The sequence below is a fragment of the Podarcis vaucheri genome (genome assembly GCF_965113315.1).
Source record: "Podarcis vaucheri genome assembly, chromosome: 2".
Classification (NCBI taxonomy): Eukaryota; Metazoa; Chordata; class Lepidosauria; order Squamata; family Lacertidae; genus Podarcis; species Podarcis vaucheri.
Genome location: NC_138760.1, coordinates 49,012,132 through 49,035,516, shown reverse-complemented (window position 1 = coordinate 49,035,516; position 23,385 = coordinate 49,012,132). Strand labels below are relative to the sequence as shown.

At 42.0% G+C, this 23,385-nt stretch overlaps 2 protein-coding genes across 2 annotated transcripts; one reads left to right on the top strand and one right to left on the bottom strand.

Moving 5' to 3' along the window:
- Positions 1 to 4,231: 4,231 nt before the first annotated feature.
- PTTG1 (PTTG1 regulator of sister chromatid separation, securin) lies at positions 4,232 to 16,245 on the bottom strand. Its single transcript, XM_082214772.1, has 7 exons — positions 16,171 to 16,245; positions 8,268 to 8,301; positions 7,313 to 7,424; positions 6,492 to 6,661; positions 5,706 to 5,796; positions 4,674 to 4,823; positions 4,232 to 4,392 (listed from the first exon to the last, which is right to left on the bottom strand). Exons 3-7 carry the CDS (start codon positions 7,401 to 7,403, stop codon positions 4,319 to 4,321), a joined length of 576 nt encoding a protein of 191 aa, XP_082070898.1. The 5' UTR covers positions 7,404 to 7,424; positions 8,268 to 8,301; positions 16,171 to 16,245; the 3' UTR covers positions 4,232 to 4,318.
- On the top strand, positions 9,626 to 22,538 carry SLU7 (SLU7 homolog, splicing factor). The gene is made up of 16 exons (XM_082214721.1): positions 9,626 to 9,749; positions 11,047 to 11,220; positions 12,561 to 12,714; positions 13,067 to 13,147; positions 13,326 to 13,490; positions 14,126 to 14,194; positions 15,040 to 15,087; positions 15,763 to 15,894; positions 16,212 to 16,309; positions 17,564 to 17,631; positions 18,523 to 18,662; positions 19,309 to 19,470; positions 20,324 to 20,428; positions 20,540 to 20,611; positions 21,396 to 21,506; positions 21,856 to 22,538. Exons 2-16 carry the CDS (start codon positions 11,057 to 11,059, stop codon positions 22,033 to 22,035), a joined length of 1,749 nt encoding a protein of 582 aa, XP_082070847.1. The 5' UTR covers positions 9,626 to 9,749; positions 11,047 to 11,056; the 3' UTR covers positions 22,036 to 22,538.
- Positions 22,539 to 23,385: the final 847 nt, after the last annotated feature.

The following is a 23,385-nucleotide window of genomic DNA, read 5'->3' as shown; positions in this document are numbered from 1 at the left end:
GGCGTCATGACAGTTAGTACAGAATAAGTTCTCGTTACAAAGGTATGCATTTTTTGCATAGGGCAATGCAATTGGGATTTTTTTTGTATCATATCGGGACCGAAAGCCCAGGCTCAAGCCCATAATCTATTACAGTACCTGATACCTTCAAGTTCAAAGCCAAGCAGCATAATGTTGCAGAGCAAATCTCCTATCTCCCAGCCATACTTTATTTCACTTCTGTACTATACTGTATGTATCCACATATCATTAACCCAAGCACTGAGACAAAGACTCTCCTCCCTGCAAGAGAGGGGAGTGGTTGTGGGCGGGAGCCCAGACTCCGCCCTGGCAGGGGCCTTAGCCCCTGGACTTGTTGCGGAACATAAAAAGAGACTTGGAGGCGATTGCGGCCTTGTGCCCAGGAACAATGGTGTTCCAGTCCTCCTTCTTGAAAAGAATTGTTTGGCGCGGTGCGCAGAACTGTATGGCCATTGAAAAAACCAGGAAACTCCTGAATCGGGCGGTAGCCCGTTGGGTACGCTTTATGTATGGCCGAGTCATTTATCATGACCGTATCCGGATCGGCGACCAAGCCATGTACCGGAATGACGGAGTTCATCTGACAGACATTGGGAATGACATCTGGTTGGACAGCGTCATTAGTAGCATTAGGGATTGGTTGCAGCTGTGAGGGTATTGGCGGCGAGCCCCTTTGCGGCTCGGGTGGCGGTTAGGCATTGGATTCATGTGTTGTGATGTGTCAAGGGCTAGGTGTGGCCATCGCCTATGCTATCTGCCGTGGGTTATTCCGTTAAAGGAATCTGGCGGTCGTGTATTCCGTCCGATGCCTGCTGGGCGGGAGGCCATGACACGACCCTCGGTGACATCAGGGGGTGAGCCTATAGTTGGATGAGCATCAACAGGCTCCACCTACTGTTGAATAAACCCACCACCTATAGTCATCCAATGCCTAAGCCAATACCTTTTCACTGCTGTAATCAATAAAGTTGTGGCCTTTTCTTGCCCATTAACCTTATACCACGTGTCCATGTGTATTTATTTCATTTAGCGGGGTCGGGGCCCTCGATCCACAAGTTAGGATACTTTAAAAAGCCTTTGCACCTGCAGTTAAAAACCTGTGGGTCAAAAGCACTCCATTAACACTGAGCATTATTACCATATTTTGTGCTATTAAAGTGACAGATTCCGGCTGCAATCCTACGCATACCAAGGAGAAAGCCCCCCCCCCGATAAACAGATGGAATTTGCTTCTTAGTAAACATGTTTAGGACTATACTGTTAGTATGCCTCATAACATGCTCTCAAAAATGTACTTTGCCATCATGTCATAAACTGTCACGGCAATAATTACCTGTTTGGCTCTGTTCTAGAACCTAGAGATGAAACCTACAGAAAATTGTGGTTTAACTACCGGTACTTTGGGTAAGAAGTTTCAGGTATCTTCGCTCGATATCAGAATATGCTTTGGGGAAAGGCACAAGGGTTTTTAAGGAAAAAACGAGTTCACTCTAACTAGCACATTCTTGCCACCTGGCTGCACAGCTTAAAAGTTTATTACCTAGATCACGTTAAGTACATTCAATTATGGTGCACATTTCTGAATACAGTAACAGAAGTATGTGACCTTGACTATTTGATAAGCTTTGCATAAGATTTGGATGTGTGCATGAGCTCTCAAGCCAGGTGATGAATGTATTTGAAACCATCTTTGCTGTGATTCCTACAAGACCTGCTCCCTGCTTTGCAGGCCCAGGCCCTGACTCCCACTACCAAAGCTGCTACTGTTTCAAGGAACAGAGACTATCTTACCTGCAGGACCAGCTGCCTAGAGACTACTGATGTGGACGTTTAGTTTCTGTTGGGGTCAAGACTGAATTTTGGAGGTGATTAATTTTTGCTGTTATTGGTATTGTTTCTGTATCTTTATTGTTAGACTTTGCTATGATCATTTTCTGAATTATTTGAGGATAGTTTAATTTTTTGGTATATTTATTGAGATGTTTTCATTTATTGTTTATGACCACTTAACTTTTGTTATATTTTTGTAATTATCTACATCTGCACAGACAGCATGGTTTAACTATGGAAAGGGAGCATACAAATGAACAATGATGACATTAACTTATCCCATTTCCACAATACATATTTTTGATCACCATCAGAAACAGGCAGAACTGGGGTGCTTGTTTTACTCTGATGTTATCTCTCTAAATGAAACCAGTGACCTCAAGTTTTCAGTACAGACAAGGAAAATAGCCCCTGTACAACCCAACTCAGCTAAGATTAACTTCATCCCATTAACATTAAAAACACACAGCCCTTTGAAATATGTGGTACATCAAGATAGCCACACGATGGTACTGTGTAGCTGTCAGAGGAGCTACTGAAACCATTTGTAAAACAGATTGCAGCTTGCTGTAAAAAATAATAACAGTGACCTGAATTGCGAATGCTGGGAGTGCTTGTTCCAATTCTGCCTTCTGCGAATACTTCATTTGACATCTTGGCCAGCCACATATTCACAAAGTGAGATACCTGAGGAATGCTAAACCAGCGACAGGAAACCTGGGGCCCTCCAGACATCGGGCTCCGATTGCCATCAGCTCAGCCTACAATCAGAAATGCTAGCTTTGGTCTAGCAATATCTAGAAGGCCATAGATTCCCCAACATAAGCAGCCACCATTTTCCTGTCAAGACTGTGAGAGATTCCTTTTCCCAAGGCACTTGCAACAAAACTTCCCACCCATATCCTGAGGGGAAGTTACCATAATTGCTAGCTCTTTTATAGTTTAGCCACCCATTTTGCAGTGAAGCTGACCCAACAATTGCTCTGGGTGCAAGTGTCATCCCAGCCTTCTTAAGCCTATTCCTTTGCACTCTGGATGGAGGAGTTGGGTTTGTGAGGAAATTCCTTTGCACCGACTATATGACTATATGCTACAGAAAATGTTTGACCAAAGGAGAGAGCAGTGTAGAAGTCCCTATGTGAAATGGGGGCGGGGGGAGGAATAATTGTCATTAGCTCTGCTTGGCTAGTTCCAAGACTTAAAGAGGTCTCCTATGATAGCACTTCCATGCAAATAAATGAGCGAATGCTTTAAAAAGCTTTCTTTAGGCAGAGAATCTTCCTGCACCCCAACCTAGGGTGGGAGAGGGGAAGGACAACAAAGCAGAAGAGAAATAAGCCTGGTGCAGAAACCTACCCATACTTACTAGGAAGACCTATGGATTAAAATAGCTTACTTACAAGTAGACCCAGGATTGTAACTTGATACAGCCTTTCTCAACCTTGGATCCCAAGATGATGATGGACTACAACTCCTCTCATCTCTAGCAGCACCAGTGGTCAGGGATGGTGGGAACTATAGGCCAACAACATTTGAGGAACAAAGGTTGAGAAAGGCTGCCCTAAAATTTTCAGCCTGTTAACCAGACTTGATTCAAGTGCACCAAGTGCTTTCCTGAAACTAGCTTTCACTTAACATGCTACAAAGGTTATTCGACTGCCGTTCCTTATTTTAAAAAAGAGAAAACCTCTTCATCATTTCAATGGGTTGTTGAAGGAAGGTCATATTGCTATCCTTGAAAACTTTCCTGGCTGAAATTTCCAGATGATAAGTGGTTAATTATTTAAACAGACATTTCCCAGGAGATGCTGGTTATGCTGTTCTATCCCCCCTGCCTGAATGGAGATAAATATGGTGTTGGAAGGCTTCTGTAAAATCAAGGTAGGAGGATCCAAAATTGCTTTTGCTTCCCATAGCACCTGAGCACTTGTCAAATCACAGAAGTAGTGTGTACATGATTCAGTCATTCTACAGTGACCAACATCAACACTCCTTTAGAACGAAGTCTAGGCCACACCGCTGATCAGAATTGTAAATCCCGCCTCATTGGCAGCCTCCTTCCAGTCTGGGTACAGCACCATGTCTGAACTTCAGAGTTGTCCATTTCACTGAACTGGACTACCAAACTCAGATTCACAGATCCACATTCAGGTGAGCAAAAGGGATGAAGCAGACATAGCAACAAGCCACCAGATGACTAAGACTGCAAGACCAACCATGTTTAGGAGCCTGCTTCACAACCCTATTTGTAATTTTCTCCTTTTGTCAAGGAAAGCAGTCTGGAGTCCTAATCTTAACTGCATTGACGGGCTTTGCCCAATCTTCTGGTTTCTGGCAAGTTTTAACTTTGTTTTGTTAAGTCAGTTCATTCAAAGTCATCTTGCGATTTTAATCCAAGTCCTTTATTATGAAAATTAATACAGCTTGCTCAAAATTCAGCTTAAAAAGAGATAAGCCTGTTTACATATTATAAGGGAGGGGGAAGATCAATTACTATTTCATCCAAAGTTGCCAGGAAGTCTTGAGTAGACTGCCGGGTATCTGAAAGATTTAAAAAGCCAGTTAACATCAAATCAGATATATTCAAATTTTAATATTTTCATTTCTAATGTTCATGGTTACATTTCTAATCTCCATTTTTTTCCAGTGCCCCTTTTACCCTAGTCACCCAAATGTTAGGCAGTTGTTGCTGGACAACCACCAAGTTGCTTTTCAATTCTTTCTGTGTTTGCTCTGTTCCAACCAAGTATTGCCCCTTACAATGTAGCATTACAGCCACTCATTTTACTGGATGCAAATCACTTCTTTTTTTTTTTACTTACCATAGCCCCATGAAATGGAAGGCTCTTTTGCAGGTACAGAGATTGTGCTTGCAAATCTGTCAGAGGCATTTTCAAATACCATCAGAGGAACTCCAGTCAGGGGCATGTGGCTCAGCCTGTGCTCTTCAGGAACTTCAAAACTCTCAAAGTCTGTTTGGAAAGAAGAACAGTGGTTAGCACTGCCCCTGAGCATCACTCTCCATTACTTGTTAGAGGAGTGGGACAGTGACATAATTCACTCAGCTAGCAGGGTTTACACTGCTATTGAGTAGCACACAAAGAGCATAAATAAAATACAGTGGTGCCTCGCAAGACGAAAATAATCCGTTCCGCGAGTCTCTTCGTCTAGCGGTTTTTTCGTCTTGCGAAGCAACCCTATTAGTGTCTTTGTGGATTAGCGCTATTAGCGGTTTAGCGGATTAGCGGCTATTAAAGGCTTAGCAGCTAAAAGGCTATTAGCGGCTTAGCGGCTTAGAAAGGGGGGGGAGCGGAAAAAAATTGGAACACTCGCAAGACGTTCCCCATAGGGAAATTCGTCTTGCGAAGCAGCTCAAAAACGGAAAACCCTTTCGTCTAGCGGGTTTTCCGTCTTGCGAGGCATTCATCTTGCGGGGCACCACTGTACCTAAGACTGATTTTTCTATTCAGCTTTCCTCAACTTATTTATCCGTTATGCCTGGCAACTTCTAGAACAGTAATCCTGCAACTTACATGTATTTAATGTGTGACCATTCAGTTTAACATGCTTGACTGATGTTGTTGATGATAATAATAATAATAATGATGATGATGATGATGATGATATTAAAAATAATAATGATGATGATGATAGGACAGGCACCTGGGGGGAAAGTCTTTGGCAATCCCACCTACCAATGAACCCAATACATTTTGACATTACACAATTTTGCCTTTAGGTGCGATCCCCAGAACATAACCCCAGCATGCGTTGCAGCTTACGGTATAGAAGCTCAGTCAATCAATCACCCCCACTATCCCAAGGAAACCAAAATAATCCTTGGCAGGCATTACCTAAAGGATCATAGGAAAAGAGGTTCTCCTTTTCTGGATAGTCTTCAGTAACCATGCTGCTGCTTTCAACTCTGTTTGCAGTTTCAGTAGCCTTAAATGAGGATAACCAGAAAAAGTGGTTACAACAAAGTCTTACAACAGCCAGACTAGAGATTTCTCCCGTTAATATGCTGAATCTTTGCTTCCCACTGGTGAACCATGGACCACAGCTTGGGAATCACCTAAATCATGTTTATTATAACACCATGACTTCTTGTTCCCAACTCCTTAACCAAGGAGGAATTAGAAAATAGGCTGCCTCCCCATTTCTTCCCTTTCCCAGAGGCTTCCCTTATCTTCACTTAGAAATCCCCTTTCAGGTGCCACCCTGGTTTTTGTTGTGACCAGATTTTCCAGTGTTCTTAGCTTTAATCATCCTTGTGAATGGATTCTTCCTTCATGAGCTAGAGAGAAAACTGGTCTCTATGTACACACAACTCTCTTATTCCTGCTATGTGCCAGTCATCCCCCTATTTCATACCCACCAATGTACTACTGTACTTTTCTGGAATAAAAGTTTTACACAAGATGAAAGCTATAGTTACTCAAGAGGCTAGTTTAAGGTGAGCTGATCATTATCACTTGCTGAAATTTTGACAGATTGGCACACATCTATGATCTTTTCTATTCAGCTTGCCTAAGCTGCAGCTCTGATTGTTTTGCTTATATCTGGGACAGTTCTCCAGCCTAGGAATAATTCTGTTTTGAGAATCAAATGTAGTCCTGTGGAGTATTAGCTCTACTAACCTTTTTCGTAGAAGACTTTTTTCCTTTTGGGAAGTTACTCTTTGTTGTTGTTAAAGGCCTATTCAAATTTCCTAGAACCTTCCTGACAGACTGGGATGTTGCTGGATTTACGTTAGCTGTCCTTCCAACAAGTGGAGTCTTGGGGCAAGACCTTTCAGCAAAACTCTTTGCTATGGAAGAAAATCAAGTCAGCCAACATGCTTGAGACCCAAAGTACCAAAACTTCTTCATTCAAGGGCACCACAGACAAAACAAGCCAGAACGTACATTTATCATGTTATATGAACCCAAGATTGTTGTTTGTCTCTCTCCAAACAAGCCAAGAGCAGTAAACCAAGGTTTGTTCTTAGCTTATAACTCTTGGTTCATTTGGAGATAAACAAGTGCAGGTTCAGGTGACATGACAAACAGGTCCTCGTTTGTTTTATCCAAAATGCAGCAGGAATGCCCCAGGAGATTCTGAGTGTGCTGCTTGTTCACATTAAACCACGGTTAATGTGACAGGCAAGACAAGCAAATCAAGCCAGTGCAGCTAAGAATACTCCATGAGGCAGAATAAAAGAGAAGCCACTTAGTTCTCATTTTTCCTTCCTCCTGGCATCCTGTCCTTCCACAAAGATTCATCATCCGGTACCTCTAAGCTGAGCTGACCTGTTATCATTGCTGCCTCCAAAAAAAAGGAGGAGAAAGCTATAAAAAGTTGATATTAAGCATTCTGAATTATTAATTCAAGTTCATCAGCATCTTTAATGTAGCTTTGGTTTAAAATAGGTATTTCCGTTCATTTAGACCAGTTTAAATTCACATGAATACAAACTTACATGGTGCAGATACCAACTGCATCCGACCCTTAGAAGAAGCAACCGTGCCAATTTCATCATTCTCTTTTTCTATGTAAATTTGTGTCGCCATCACTTTGACATCCAAGGATTGCTAGAACAGAGATATACATTATTATTTCGTGTTTTCTTGCATCCTTAGCCTTCTGTCATCATCATAGGAGTCCAAGTATGTCACTAGTAGTGCTTCAATCACTTGGGGAAACTCCTCCAGAACCTTCTGGAGCAAAGGCGGCCACTGGTTTAATGCACTTCTTTCAAGTGTTTGTCTTGACTAGGTACAGTGCACTGGTATGTGCAGATAACTGTTAAACACTAGACAGAACTCAAATTGCAAACAAAAACTATTCACTAAAGCAGTTTAGAAAAATACATGGTGGTGGTGACAAAACAGTCTTTTTAAAAAAAAAAACTTTTTCAAAGTGTCTATTTACAGAGGACTACATTCTGAAGTTAAGAACAACAGTGAACTATTGCTGCCTACTCAGAAGTAGGTCCCACCGAGTTCAATTGGTCTTATTCTCAGATAAATGCTTAAAAGAATTGTAGCCTAAAATTGCAGGTTTTGACACATATACTAAAGCAATACTTTCCATGCTACCCACATACTTGAGTGCCAGTGTTAAATGCCAGACATTAGCATTATAGCAGTGTAACCCAAAAAGTAACAGCAAAAAAGGGAGGGGGACCCTACAAAGTGTATTCCCACCCACATTGTTCTCCATCATTTTAATGCAGTCTCACTAACTTGCCTGACCATGTGCAGGAGTACTCAGCAATAAGGTACACAGAACTCCAGGAAACCTACTGACTGTCCATCTTAAGTACAGTCAGGACTGGAGTCTTAGGTTGCCCTAGACCTGATTGATTTAACTAGTGTTTCTAACCCTTAGGAAAAAAACACCAAAAAGCCAACTTCTCTTTTAGCATTACTTACCTGCCTATAGAATGGACCAAAGGAAACAAAGAACCTGACAGCAATAAGAAAAAAATTAATTTAGTCCAAGCAAAAAGGATACAGAATTTTAGAAAAGCAACACAACTTGTTACTAAACATAAAACCAGCACACTTGAATTAGAATCGATAGAGACGAGACATTAGGAAGCAATGACAAAAAAAGGAAACAAAATTTTAGGACAAACAAGCTTTTAAACCTCGCAATCCACCCATTGCCAAACAATTGATAACACGCACACTAAAAGCGATACGCCACTAACGAGCTCTGCTTTCCGCACGGGTCACTTTTAAATCATCACCCTCCTTCCCCATTGGTCGTTACTCCCCGCGTGAGCCGCTGCTGATTGCTACCTCGGTAAACCAATGGCGGAGGAGAGGAGGCGGGGTTTCACGCTTTCCCGGCTCGTTAAAGAACCCACGACGAGGCAAAGGGACAGCAGATGAAGTGTGCTAGTTGAAGGTGCGTGTAACTGTATTTCCTATGGGAGCAGTGCACAGTGGGAGTTCATTCCCAGCTACGTATGCGTGGGATCAGACTGCAAAGCCCTAAAGTCACCCTTGCTCGCTGCACTCGGCGGAGTCAGACAGGAGGTCCCGGAGTGCAACACTTTCGGAGTATAAATAATAAATTGTTGTTGTTACTATCACCATTATTACTATTTATTTTATTATTATTATTATTATTGGCGGCGGAGAAGGCAGCCCTGTCGATCTGCTGCAACAAAAACAAAGAGGGCGTCCCCCGCCCGGGCTTGCAATGCTAGTCCTAATCCTTTTCCGGAGTCTCATTGTACTGGGATTTACTCCCAAATCAGTGGGTAGCCATATAAAGATTGAAGCCAGCCACAGTGCTTAAGGCATGAGTCCCATCTAGTGCAAGGAGGCTCATGCATACAGTCACTGAAACAGCCCTGCCCAGGAGGACTGCTTTGCTCTAGTTGGGGTTCCTCCTACTGCCCTTACAGGACGGCAGCCTTTAGCTCAGTGTTCTAAGAAGCTTGGTTCTCCAGCTGTTTTTGGACTACAATTCCCATCATCCCTAGCTAGCAAGACCAGTGGTCAGGTGTGATGGGAATTGGTAGTCCGAAAACAGGTTGAGCCCCAAGGTTGGGAAACACGGTATGATTTAGCTGCTCCAGAGGAAGTTGCCGGACCAAAACCCCTCGTTGGCTGGCTTTCGACCCTCGGGGCTCTAATTAAGACGCGCACCGAAAACAAAGCGCCCTGGAGTCATAGTGGGACTGAACCCCGAGTAAATGCACGTGGGAATCGGGCTGCCATGGTAGGACCGGGCAGGGGACGCCGAGAGGCCTTTGGAATCAGGGCGGTGCTCCTTTAAGAGGAAGGCGGATGGAGCGGCGCGCTGCATTGTGGGAAGCGGAAGCAAAGCGGAAGTGAGGCCTGCTCGGTGCCGAAAATCCTGGGGCGTAGAAACGGCAGCTGTCGGGGCTGGCAGCTTCGGTAAGGCTGGATTTTGTGGCTGCCCTGGGAGTGTTACCCGGCGGAGGAGACTTTACTTCCCCCATAGGACAGCAGAGACCGGTTCCAATTTCTTGAAAGTAGTGCTTATTTATACGGAGCACGTATTCGGGATATTGTGTCTCCCATGGCGTTTAAAATCCCGGGAGCCTCCGTGGTGGCTGCTGTTTCTCCTCGTTCCTTTGGGTTTCGGTGCATTGTTTTCACACAGAGGAGTAAACAAAGGCCCGCTAAGGCCTCACGTCAGGACCTTCTCTGGAGGTTTATTTGGTTTACCTGTTTCAGCTACGTATTTGTCACGGGAAACACAAGAGGGTCGTAAAAAGGACTTTTTGTGCTTCTTTTCGGCTTCTTGAAGTCCTTGTGGTTGGGGGCGGGGGTTAAAACTGGGGCCGACCGTAGAGTGAGCTCCTGCTCTAGCCTACCGCCCTTCTCCCCCACTTACAGCACCTCTCCGTTAAACGCACAATTCCAGTTGCCAGGCTGATTGATCAGTACATTAACTGTGCTTGAAATTATTTGCTTGCTTCCAGTTGCTTAGATCAGATAGATGTTCTTTTGCTATGATGCATAGCTGTCAACCTTTTCCCTTTTCTTGCGACGAATCCTATTCGGAATAAGGGAATTTCCCTTTAAAAAGGGGGGAAACGTTGACAGCTGTGTATGATGGCTAAGCAGGTCATAGTTGAGGTGTTCTCATTAAACTGTTACTAATGAGAGGGAGGGGAACCCACATAAACATAGTTACGTACTGCTATGACTAATAATGCTAACTCGTTGATAATGGTTCATAAAGATATAAACATTGGTGGCTAAATCCTGTTAGAGGAGTCTTCTAGGGATCTATGCAGCCACAGAAGGAATGGAGAAAATAGCTGGGAGGCTTATAACTCACAAAACATCAGATGGGCTAGCTAGCTTTTGGTTTCACGTTCGCCTAATTTATAGGAGGTGGTAACTTATCTGCATGTTACGGTTTTTGAATCATTTCTTGGATTCATGGCGAGCTTGTTCATTATCCCGCTAATCCCAGCTGCTTCTGTTTCTGTTATCATCTCTCAGAGAGAGAATGGTGTTATATTTCATATGGTAGCTACTTTTTCTGATGGCTGTGGCCTGGCTCCAAATGCTACAAGCACATCAGTGAAGGGTCAGTGGGAGAATTATTACATGCAAAATACTGACTATAGTTAACAGTTTGAGATTATTCATAAGGACATGTATTAAAACAGTGTTTGATCTGTTTCTGTGGCTGATAAACCTACATTCTTATTTGTAGGTAAAAGATCATGGAATCTGGTAGTATGGAAACGATAGCTGCTAACCCTCCTGGAGGGTCAAATGGCTTAGAAGAGCCTAAGAAGATGACCAGGGAGGACTGGAGGAAGAAAAAGGAATTGGAAGAACAGAGAAAACTGGGCAATGCACCAGCAGAAGTAGATGAAGAGGGAAAGTAAGTCTTGTGTATCCCTTCATATCTGCTAGCAGTTCCCTTGTATTTCCTTCAAAGTTGCACTTCTTTTATAACTTTTTGTTGTTTTATTTTTTTGAAGTTAGAAGGTATGTACCTTGAAGGAATTTCTTTCATCTTGCTTGAATTTCTATAGCCAGTGGGTTATGAAATGAATGAACTGAAATGTATGGTTTATTCCTGTCTTCAGCCTGTCTAGTCTTTTCCTAACCTTAGAAGAGCGGGGCAGGCAATTGGAAGGGATTGAAATCTTGAAATGTGAGGTTTTAAAAAGCTCAGTGCTCGGAATATTGATCTGGGAGGGGAAAAGACTCGTACTTCTTATATAACATGGTATCCTTTTACAGTACAGTGGTACCTCTGGATGCGAACGGGATCCATTCCGGAGCCCCGTTCACATCCTGAGTAGAATGTATGCTTGTGACGTCATTTTGAGTGTCTGCGCATACGCAAGTGGCAAAACCCAGAGGTAACACGGAGCATAACCTGAAAACGCTCAACCTGAAGCATATTTAACCCGAGGTATGACTGTATTGTTAAGACAATCGAACATGGTTTTGACCCTCCATTGACTCATGGACCCTTATGGAGAAACACTTTGATTGCCTTTATTGGAACATCTAAAACATGCTACCATCTGCCGCTATTTTCTCTCTTATCTGCACAGTGGCTAAGCTCTGTTTACCTTGTGTGGGTATGTTTTGATACAGTGGTACCTCGGGTTACAAACACTTCGGGTTACGGACTCCGCTAACCTGGAAGTAGTGCCTCGGGTTAAGAACTTTGCCCCAGGATGAGAACAGAAATCGCGCAGCAGCGGGAGGCTCCATTAGCTAAAGTGGTGACCTCCGGAATGAATTAAGTTTGTAACCAGAGGTACCACTGTACTTGAAATTAACAATCTATTTTTTGAAGTATTTTTAAAAGCACTGAATTGGGGATTCTGTTGTCATCCCTTCTGTGGGTCTGAGTCTATGTACTTGGAGGCATGTCTCAATTGAGTTCAGCTGGGTGTCAGGTTCCATGGTAGGGAAAAGGCAGCATATAAATGTCAGAGCAGAATATAAATAAATAATGAAATGATCCTAACAGTTTCCACTTAGATGTCTTCTTGATCTCTATCTCTACATGGGAACCCTTATAGACTTAAGGTCCATCTTACCTGGTCACAAAGCATTCACAACATTATTTTGTGGATATCTGTAACATTTAGATGTTCAACAATGCAACCATAACACAACCATATTTATTCAGAAGTAATTCCCAGTATGTTCAATGGGGCTTACTCCCACTTCAATGTGTGTTTTTTCTATTTATTACAGAGACATCAACCCTCATATTCCTCAGTACATTTCCTCAGTCCCATGGTATATAGATCCTTCAAAAAGGCCTACACTAAAGCATCAGAGACCTCAGCCAGAGAAGCAACAAGAATTTACATTTCTAGGGGAATGGTATAAGCGAGGAGTCAAAGAGGTAGGTCGCCATGATGGGAATGCTGGCGCTCTAGAATGTGAATAAATCCTAATCAGTTTGCGGTCCTTTATTTCTTATTACTGGCATCCAAAATACTGAGTTCAGTGATAGTTTGTCATCTTTCTGAGTATCAGATGTTGTGGGATAGTTTTACACTACTTGACTTGCAGGGGTACACTTCAAGCTAAGGATCAAGTTCTCTGCAATTATCATTACAGATAAAATTAATTGTATTGTAGATCTGTTTCTTTTGCAGTCAAATGGGGCCAACTATATTCTGATCAAGGCTAAGCGGAGGGAAGTAGGTGTGCTGTTGATAGGAAGTTTTCATTTGTTTTTGTTTTTTGCTCAGAATTCTCATGCAACCAAGTACCGCAAAGGAGCATGTGAGAACTGTGGTGCCCTTACACACAAGAAGAAAGATTGCTTAGAGGTAAGCACTATTATTATTTTTACATGAAATTGGATAAAATTAACTGTGAATCTTGCTAACATCCTGAAAAATTAATTTCCCCAAGCTCTCTGATACAAAAAATGAATAATAATGTGGCCAGTTCCTTTCTGAAGAACAGGAGCAATGCTAAGGTTGTGATCTAATTCCTTCCCTGCAGAGACCTAGAAAGGTTGGAGCCAAATTCACAGGAACCAACATTGCACCAGATGAGCACATGCAACCACAGCTGATGTTTGACTATGATGGAAAAAGAGACCGTTGGAATGGCTATAATCCAGAGGAGCATATGAAGATTGTAGAAGAATACGCCAAGGTTGATTTAGTAAGTAGGGTGGTGTGTTTTTTTCTTTTTAAAAGATTCTGACAGTCTCTTGGGAAGTTGTGGCATATATCAATGTTAAAATAGGTCACTTTTTAATCTAGAGGAGAATTAACTTGCACACTAACTTAAATACCAGTAGAAATGTTTAAGGTAAGGTGCATGAAAAGCTGTCTTTTACTTAGCCAGACCACTGAGCCAAGAGTGACTTTCGAACAATGCATTTTGTCCAGTGCTGCTGTTTCGCTCATGCAGCATATGTCAGCTTGTGCAAGAAAACGTCCACTTCCTCTTCTTCCTGCAGACCACTGTAGCTCTTCAAAATCTTTCCAAATTGTTGGGGGGCTCTCTGGAACAGATTTTGGGGGTACACAAGGGGAAGAGGAAGTTCTGTTGAGCATGCAGAACACCACTCACAAAGCAATGGATAATTCCCACTTGTCTAGTGAAAGTTGCCCTCTGGTGAGAAGAACTTCTGCTTGCTAAGGGTTAGTAAGGGGATTGTTCATACTGAATTTTAGTACCAAACTAGACAGATTTAATTTTAATTAAACAAGATCGATGTTTGCATGATGAATGAAGTGGTTGTGGAAACTTTCAGACCAATGTGAGAAGTAATCCTGCTTTCATTTTAACAGGCTAAACGCTCACTGAAAGTGCAGAAGCTCCAGGAGGAGCTGGCTTCAGGAAAGCTGACGGAGCAAGTGGTAAGTGAACTGAAAACATTAGTTGTTGTTGTTTAGTCGTGTCCAACTCTTTGTGACACCATGGACCAGAGCATGCCAGGCACTCCTGTCTTCCACTGCTTCCCGCAGTTTGGTCAAACTCATGCTGGTAGCAAAACATTAGTACCCTGGTGTTTTATCACAAGGGATGTGTGTCCCCCTTTCTCACATGTCACCTCTGCTATTAAAGTTAAAGGTATAGGATGATGCTGAGGGCACAAATAAGCACTTAAGGATAAAGGGACCCCTGACCATTAGGTCCAGTCGTGGCCGACTCTGGGGTTGCGGCATTCATCTCGCTTTATTGGCCGAGGGAGCCAGCGTACAGCTTCCGGGTCATGTGGCCAGCATGACAGCTGCTTCTGGCGAACCAGAGCAGTGCATGGAAACGCCGTTTACCTTCCCGCCGGAGCGATACCTATTTATCTACTTGCACTTTTGACATGCTTTTGAACTGCTAGGTTGGCAGGAGCAGGGACTGAGCAACAGAAGCTCACCCCGTCGCGCTAGATCAGGCTTAAATCTACCTTAAGTGTAAAGCTTTTGCTATGAACAAACCAACAGGAATGCTTACTCATTTGGGCGTGCCCTTCATTTTGCAGAAGATACTGAATTTCTTCACTAGGTGGCAGTATAAACCCTACTTTTAATACTAAAGCTTCTTTTGAACTGGGAGGAAACCAGAGCCATTTCAGGGTATTTTCTTTCAACTTCCTCAATAAAGTTAATTTCAGTATTACACTTTTTAAAAACATATTTTGACATTTAAAACTAAAATACAAAATGGAGCTTATATACTGTGCTAATGCTACTTTTCCTTGCCGCAGAACTCCCCGCGACATAGATGGGGAGAAGAGGAACCAAATTCACAAACGGTAAAGAATATTTCAAAAAACTCACAAGATACAGGAGAGAGAATTGTTTTTTCACAGAAAATGGCTTGGTGTACTATGAGATGGGCAACTGGATCACGCTAAAGGACAAAATCTAGAACTGAACCTACCTCTGTGGGCCATTTTGATAGGTGCTTGGACCACCCACCTATTAATCACCTGCCATCATATATGACGGACCAGAAACTATTACTGTTAAAAGGAAAAGTGAAAAATTGGGGGAGGGGTCCACCTCTTTTCTCACCCCAACCAGATACCTCTAATAATCAGCATCACTTTATGAAAATAAGGGAGGTTGTTGTTTTATTTAAGCATTTTTGCATAGAGACAACAAAATTAATCAGCTGCCCTTTCAGCTCTTTGTGCTGCTTGAGTAGCATGGACCAACTAGAGGGATGTTTTGCATCTATTTCTGGATCTAAGTGACCTGTCCTGCAAGGATGAAATAGACTTTGGCAAATCTAACCTCACTTAGATCCTAATAAATTAAAACATATATGACTCTTATAAAATTGTTTTTTTATTTTATTTACAGAGCACTAATAAAATTGTGTGAATTTTTTAAATAGTTTAAAGGTCTTTGCATTTTAGATTAATTGTTCAAATGAGTTCTACACCTATTGCTCTTTCGAATAATACATCTTGCTATGTTTTCAGGAAAGAGATCATAACAGTGAAGATGAAGATGAAGACAAATATGCAGATGACATTGATATGCCTGGACAGAATTTTGACTCCAAAAGGCGTATTACAGTCCGAAACCTGCGTATTCGGGAGGATATCGCTAAAGTAAGCAGATTCACATTAAGCCTTGTCATTGTGTAGCTGCTGTCTGTGTTTTACTTGTGGATTAAGAAAAGTACACAACATTCTTCTTGCCTTCATCAAGCTTTATTAATTAATATATGCAACCAATAGTCTCTTTTCGATTTCTCATCCTTAACTGAAAATTAATTGCTTAGTGACATTAAGAAATCCATTTAACTTAAAATAAAATGAGGATTTGATTAGCTGCATAGATGAGTTGGCATTAAGAGATATTCAAGGGGTGGTTGGCTCTGTTACCTGCACTGAAGCTTCAAGTCTGTATTCTCGTGTCTTTTCAGTACTTGCGGAATCTTGATCCCAATTCTGCATACTATGATCCTAAAACCAGAGCAATGAGAGAGAATCCATATGCCAATGCCGGAAAGAATCCAGATGAGTAAGTTTGAAACTAACTCGCTTGGATAATTTACATGTCTTGTGCATCCTTTCAAACAATAATATTTGGGTACCGGTGAAACACATACATGACAGTAGAAAAGCTTTCATTAGTACTAATTTGATACTGGGGGTTTCGTGGGTGGCATCCAAAACCTCGTGAATGAACCTCCCTTTTCCCTATCTGCCAGAAGCTTCCCAAACCAGGTTTTAGGGCATGCAAGTGGGGGGGGGGTGAATCTGTTCTACCAACAATATCCATTCCACTGGTGAAGAAACACTTGGATTTCACCCATGGAAAGAAATTGGATTTGACATCTCCATTGCGCCTAATCATTTGGTTGAAATTAATTATTCTGTTGAAGAAAGATTAGTCCCCCTTTATTTAGTAGAATAACTAAATGCTGCACAGACATTCACATATCCATGTGCTATCCCACTAGGGGCAAGTGCTCTTGAGCTTCTGAGGGGACTGATACCCAAAAGCTTATCTCTCTTTCATCCAAGCTTTACTTTGTGCTGGAGTAAGGAGCAAATAAAAAATTATCTGAGTCTCTGAAGCTGCTTGTTATCGTAGCCAAGCTTGAGATGAGACCATGCTTTCCTTTCAAGCCTTCTGTATATAGCCAGAGGGTTCGGTGATAGACATGGTTTTCTCTTTTGAGTTGCAGTTTGGGGAAAGTAAAAGAGCTGAAATCTCTTGTGTGGTTTGTTATCTACAGCTCAGGACTGGTGACAGAAACCCCTGCCTCTAAGACCCAGAGCACAGTTGGGATGACTTTCATGGGGATGGGAGAGGTTTGGTGGTGAGCATAAATAGAGGCTGGCTTGTAAGTCACCAACAAATGTGGGCCCCAGATGCTGTGTAAGAAAGCTCTGTTGCAGGAGGGTAGCAGTACATTCCTTTCTTGTGTGTGGTTTTAATCTGAAAGTTGTTTCTCATACTGCATTTTGATAATGGATAATTGCTCTGATTACAAGCATATTGCCTGAAAAGCTAATGCATGCAGTTGAGTCTCCTCAGAGACGCAAGAAGCAGGCTGGATTTTACAGATCTATGGCAGAACTCATCACTTGTGTTGCTTTTGGGGGTGGTGCAGGGACTTGTGTTGCTTATTGAAGCACAACTTTGCAAACATGGGAATGGCGCCTTTCAATGAAAGTGTCCTAACAAAGAAGAAAGAACTCATATTGTAATGTAAAACCACTCATACTTCCTGTGCATCCTGGTTACTTACAAGGTCTTTCCTTCCAGGGTCAGTTACGCAGGTGACAACTTCGTTCGTTACACGGGGGCTACCATTTCTATGGCGCAAACTCAGCGTAAGTAGTGAATCTGCCAGTCATGTTTTCTTCAGTTGTACCATCTACTACTACTTAATGAAACCTGCTTTTGGCAGTGGAAGGAACTATTCTCAGTTTAATCTTCAGGGGAGTTTCAATTTTGGGCAAATAGAGGGAAAGGGTCCTTATTCAGAGGAAACCGTCCCCCCAAAAAAAAAATTTTTTAGAGAAATATTGGGGTTTTTCAATGTTCCCCCTTGCATACCTCCCCTTGCCCTCAAAAAAAGGAAAACAAACTGCTAAGGGGTGCATTTGTGCCTCCATACTGCCAAAGGAACACTGGCTGCAGAGAGCATCATGCAGTTGTGAATTTTCTTAGGCTTCTGAGGCCAGGAGTTAGGCTGAAAGGAAGTAGCTTGTTTGTTTGTTTGTTTGTTTGCTTGCTTGCTTGCTTGCTTGCTTGCTTGCTTGCTCACTCACTTCCCTTCAGCATGGGGTATAAAATGGGGGAGAGCCTGCAGTGATGCAGGTGTCCTCCAAGCCCGATGTCCCCTTTGTATCCTTAGATAATTCGCCAAGGCAGCTCTCTTTCCTCTGCCCCTTGGAAACCATGAACCCTCTGCTCAAAGCAAGTGGGTTCCAGGCTAACTTAAGCAGATGGATAGTGATGTTGTGGGCTGTTCTTGAAGCTGGCTCAGTAGAGCCAAGTCTAGAGAGTTCATGGCAGCTGTTCCTAGAACTGGCTCTGTGAAGCTGAGAATAATTCATGGGAGTAGAAGGGAAGAGTAAAAAGAGAAAGAACCTTACCCTTTGCCTTGTCTTCCTTTACCCCCACTTCCCCAAATATGAAAATATATATATATATATATATATATATATATATCAGCAAATAGTTATTGCAAACATTCTCTCTCCTTAATTCCTTAAAAGTGTTTGCCTGGGAAGCCTATGAAAAAGGCTCTGAAGTTCATCTTCAGGCAGATCCTACAAAACTTGAACTCTTGTATAAGTCCTTCAAAGTGAAAAAAGAAGACTTCAAGGAGCAACAGAAAGAAACCATCCTGGAGAAGGTAAATCAGCCTCATATATAAGCACCAGACTAGTAGCTGTAGACAATCAGAAATGCAGCAAGCAAGATTTACTGAATTACATATTTTGAACAGAACCGTGGGCCAATTTGTAAGGTTTTATAAATTTGTAAGGTTTTATAAATAAAAAAACCCCTTCATTTAAGCTCCTTAAAAGAATACAACACACAACAAGGAGTAAATAGGTTCACAAACCAATTGATTTTTGAGGTGGAAATAGATTTATAGTCTAACCTTGCTGTGCATTTGCTTTAAAAAAATTACTGCTAGAATTTTATGCAGTTTTGCTTGTGTTGGTGTGTTCTATTCTACTGAAGAGAAATTTGAAAATGCTTTCAATACACATGCACCTGAACTCTTTTAAAAGAGCACAGTGGACAGGCGATGACCATTTTGCGCACGTACAATTGATGCACAGCCGCCGACACGTGGGTCATTTTAATGGCAGGACAGGCTTCTGTGTGCTCTACTGACCAGAAACACAACCCCGTGCAAATCGGGTTGCCTGTATATAAGTATAGTGTTTCCTGTAATATCCAGATAGGGATTCTTGATTAGTAAAATACTGTATAGTTAAACTGTAGATAATCCTTTGCTAAAGATTTTTCCAAACTTTATTTCTTAACAGTACGGGGGACAAGAACATCTGGATGCCCCACCGCCTGAGTTGCTGCTTGCTCAGACGGAAGATTACGTGGAATATTCTAGACATGGAACAGTTATTAAAGGCCAAGAGAAGGCTGTTGCTCGTTCTAAATATGAGGAAGATGTAACTATCAACAACCACACAGTAAGTAACCAAGAACAGGAAACCTTACTAAAAATAAGGCTACACTTTATATTTTTGAATAAGGGTTCTACTGCTCAGAATTAATTCTGAGCTGTTCTCCCCTTCAGCTGCAAGCAGCCAAATTCTGGCCTGCATGCAGTTCATAGGTATGAGTTGAGTTCTCCTGTGCTTACATAGTCACTACTCCACTGTAAAGCAGTTGGTTTTAAAAGTTACTTATTACAATGATTCCTTCGCAGGGAGAAGCAATAAAAGCTGCCTTCCTTCCTTCCGCTTATTGTGGGCAGAAGGAACCTTCCTTGAACATAGGGTGACATCTAGATCCAGCCCCATCGTTTCACTTTGCAAATATTTGACTTGGAAACTTAAAAAATCAGTTTTCAAAATCTGCAGATACCGTACATCTGTTCAGGGCACAGTTCAGCAAAAATGAAGCCCTTTATGTCCCATTTTGGCAGCAGAATTATGCATATATTCAGAAACTCAGTCAAGTAAACTAAAACATCAAAAGGGCTGAACTCTGGGTTGCCCCAGATGTTGCAACCTTTCCTCATAGGGCAGTTGCTCTAACCCTTGGTCCAGCAGCCTTTTCTCACAGTGGCCAACCAGATGCCTCTGGGAAGCCAACAAGCAGGACCCGAGCACAACAAATCCTTCCTAAGTTGAAGATTTGACTTTAATAGACGTTTAATAAATCCTCTGTAAGTAGATTTCATGATTTCAGGGAAAGTAATATTTCTCAAAAGTTTAGTTGTATCCTGAACAACATTTCTATAATTCTGTAACTTTACATCAGCACAAGCAATGGTGGTAAAAGTAACTGATTTTACTTTTCTTTTTATTCCCCCTGCAGTGCATTTGGGGTTCCTATTGGAAAGAAGGCAAATGGGGATACAAATGCTGCTACTCATTTGTAAAGTATTCGTATTGCACCGGAGAAGCTGGAAGAGAAATTGCTGTAAGAACTGGCCTAAGAAATAAATTTCCCACTTCTAAGTTTTAAAAAACCAGGCTAATACATGCTTCTCCTGTTGAATTTTATTTTCTCTCCTATTTTCTCTCTCTGCAGAACGCTGATGAGGAATTGCCCATTGAAGTGCCTGAGGAAGAGTATGTGACCAAACAAAGAACTCTAGTGGAGGTAGGTTGCCTTTTTCTCCTGCCTGCTTCCCTTTACAAAAGAAAAGAAAACCCTATTGGTGTGTCAAGAGGAAGAGAGATAATTTTAGTTTGTAGAGCAGGAATGGGGAACTGCATCCAGCCAGCAGGCCAGATCTCCATGCCCACTGCAGCTCACCTGCCATCACTAGGTGAAGTTGTTTTTCTTTGCAGACAAACTTGAACTCAAGTCAGGCTGCCAAGAAAGGTCACTGCAGCCAGTACCAGCTGGGGTTGTAGTCAATGCCAATCAGCTAAGTGACGCTGATTAAAACCTCTGCTTTTGGCAGGAATCAGTTGCACTTGGGAGCTCAAATCAGGAGTTCTTTAATGACACTAATCTCAGCGGAGCTTGTATTTGGCATCAAATTTTAAAGGTGCCGAATGCAAGTCCTGCTTGGCAAGAAACAATTGGCAGCGCCCTTTAATCGTTCCTTTGCAGCTGTGTCTTTACTTGCTCCACACCTGGTGTTACATACATCTGGTGTGCAGCAGATGGATGTGGTTTAAGGGAAACTGCCCCATGGGCCCAATTAAACCCCCGCCAGGCCTAATTTGGCTTGTGGGCCGGAAGTTCCCCACTACTGATATAGAGGAATAGTTCTCTTTAACTGCAAGATCCGCCTAGTGGTTATTCAAAATAAGAAAGCACAGCCCATGTAACATTTCATCCTTCAAAGTCTCAAAAAGTCCCTAGGTTCGTTTACTGCAAGTTGTTATACGTGGGGCTGCCTCCGAATACTATTGCTTTTTTCCACCCTCTGCAGATGCATCAGGAAAAACAAAAAGAGGAGAAGAAGAAAAAGAAGAAAAAGCACAAGAAGAGTACAGGTTCTGATAGTGAAGAAGATAGAAAGAAACAGGAAAAATTAAAGAAGGTATGCTTGAAATAAGAATAATCTGCCAGCTGCATTTTTCTTGCTTATTAGTAATTTTAAAACCGATGGATTCCTTTTGTTAGCAGATGTAAAGTGCTGAATACAACTTGGTGACTTTTAGGCATACTCTTTTGGGTGAATACTTGTGACGGTGTTTAGACCAGTAGCCAACAGCTGGAATCCCATGGGCTAAACCTACATTATGCCACATGATCACCTTAATGCTGCAGACAATGTCTCTCCATCCCTGCCTATCATTAAAGAAACCTCACTCCCTGTATTGGATCTTGCTGACTTCTGTAAACTCATATTGTCACACAGTTATGGATTGGGTTTTGTTTTCCTTTAGGCACTGAATGCTGAAGAAGCCCGTCTCCTTCACGTGAAAGAAATAATGCAACTAGATGAGAGAAAGAGGCCGTATAACAGCATGTATGAAAGCCGAGAACCAACAGAGGAAGAAATGGAAGCTTATCGAATGAAGCGCCAGCGGCCAGATGATCCTATGGCCTCGTTTCTGGGGCAGTAACTTTTATGAAAGAACTTGCAAGCCCACAGGACTTGGGTGTTGTTTTTATATTTGATCACCAAGTAGAACACCTGCCGGTTTTCTGTATTGTATTGTGTATGTATATATAAATATGGCATATAAATATGGCAATGTTACAACTGAAAAAAGAGAGCGTACAGTTTACATCTTGAGTTTCCTTTGTAAATGGAAATGTTTTGTCAGCCATAACCTGCTGGTTGCAGTTATGATGCCCAGTGGGTTTATTAATTCAAAAAGGCAACGTTCTTCTCTCTCTGAATGTGTCATATCCCCAAACCAAAAATAGCAGGAGTCACTGTTTCTTCTGGTTGAAGGGAACAAGAGTTTGGTACTTTCCGCTTGGCAAATACACAGTTGTAACCTACTTTTATGTATAAATTAACTCAGTAAAGTTGGGGGGGTATTCTTATCAGAAGTTAACAGAATTCTACTCTTGTGAAGCCATTCGTCTGGTTAAAATCTCAGACAGCTTCTCGGCAGAACTGGCTGAAATTTCCAAGTATCTCGTGTGTCTTAAAAGTGTTGCTCTGGGAGTTAGCTATCAGAACATTTTTCCCCAATTGCTCTGCATTCATCATCTAAAGTACCAGATCCTTTTCTTTCCTCCCACTCTCTGTGCTTGCATGCTGGAAGCACTGGATTGTGCTCACAGTTGTCAGCAATAGCTGTGGCATATAATGTTAAATGCTCATTTTTTAGCACAGGTGAGTTGGATTCTAAGTGTAATAGATAATGAACCAGATATCATCTTCCTTTTCTGGCATCCTTGGGACACCGCTAGGCTTTTGAATACTCTATCCCAAACCATTAGGATAGAGGCATAACTTCATGAACCAGAGTCTGCTTCTTCAGATGCATGAAGTATTGCCCTCAGTTGGAAGATAAATGTACACCTGTAGGCATGGAGGTAGACCATCTTGAAGGAGGGTGCAGTCTGTGCCTGTTCTTCATAGCACTCAGATTAAGAGAGTAGCAACTTCCCCTCACAATGTCACACATTAATGTAATAGTGGGACAGGAATCCCTATATGAATAGGATCATATTTGCTGATAAACTAGAATTTAACATAGAACTGTAGTTTTGGAAGGGACCCAAACTCCTACAGTGCAGGAATCTCAACTGAAGCATCCATGTCAGATGGCCATCCAACCTCTGCTTAAAAACCTCCTAAGGGGAACCATTCGATAACTTCATACTCAAGTCTCCTCCTGAAGTTATTTGTTGTCCAATAATAGTTATTGTTCTGGTCAATACTCGAGTGTCCTGGAAGATTTAAGTGTCCCCTAGTAACCTGGCATTTTAATGAGGCACTTAGACAATCTCTATGG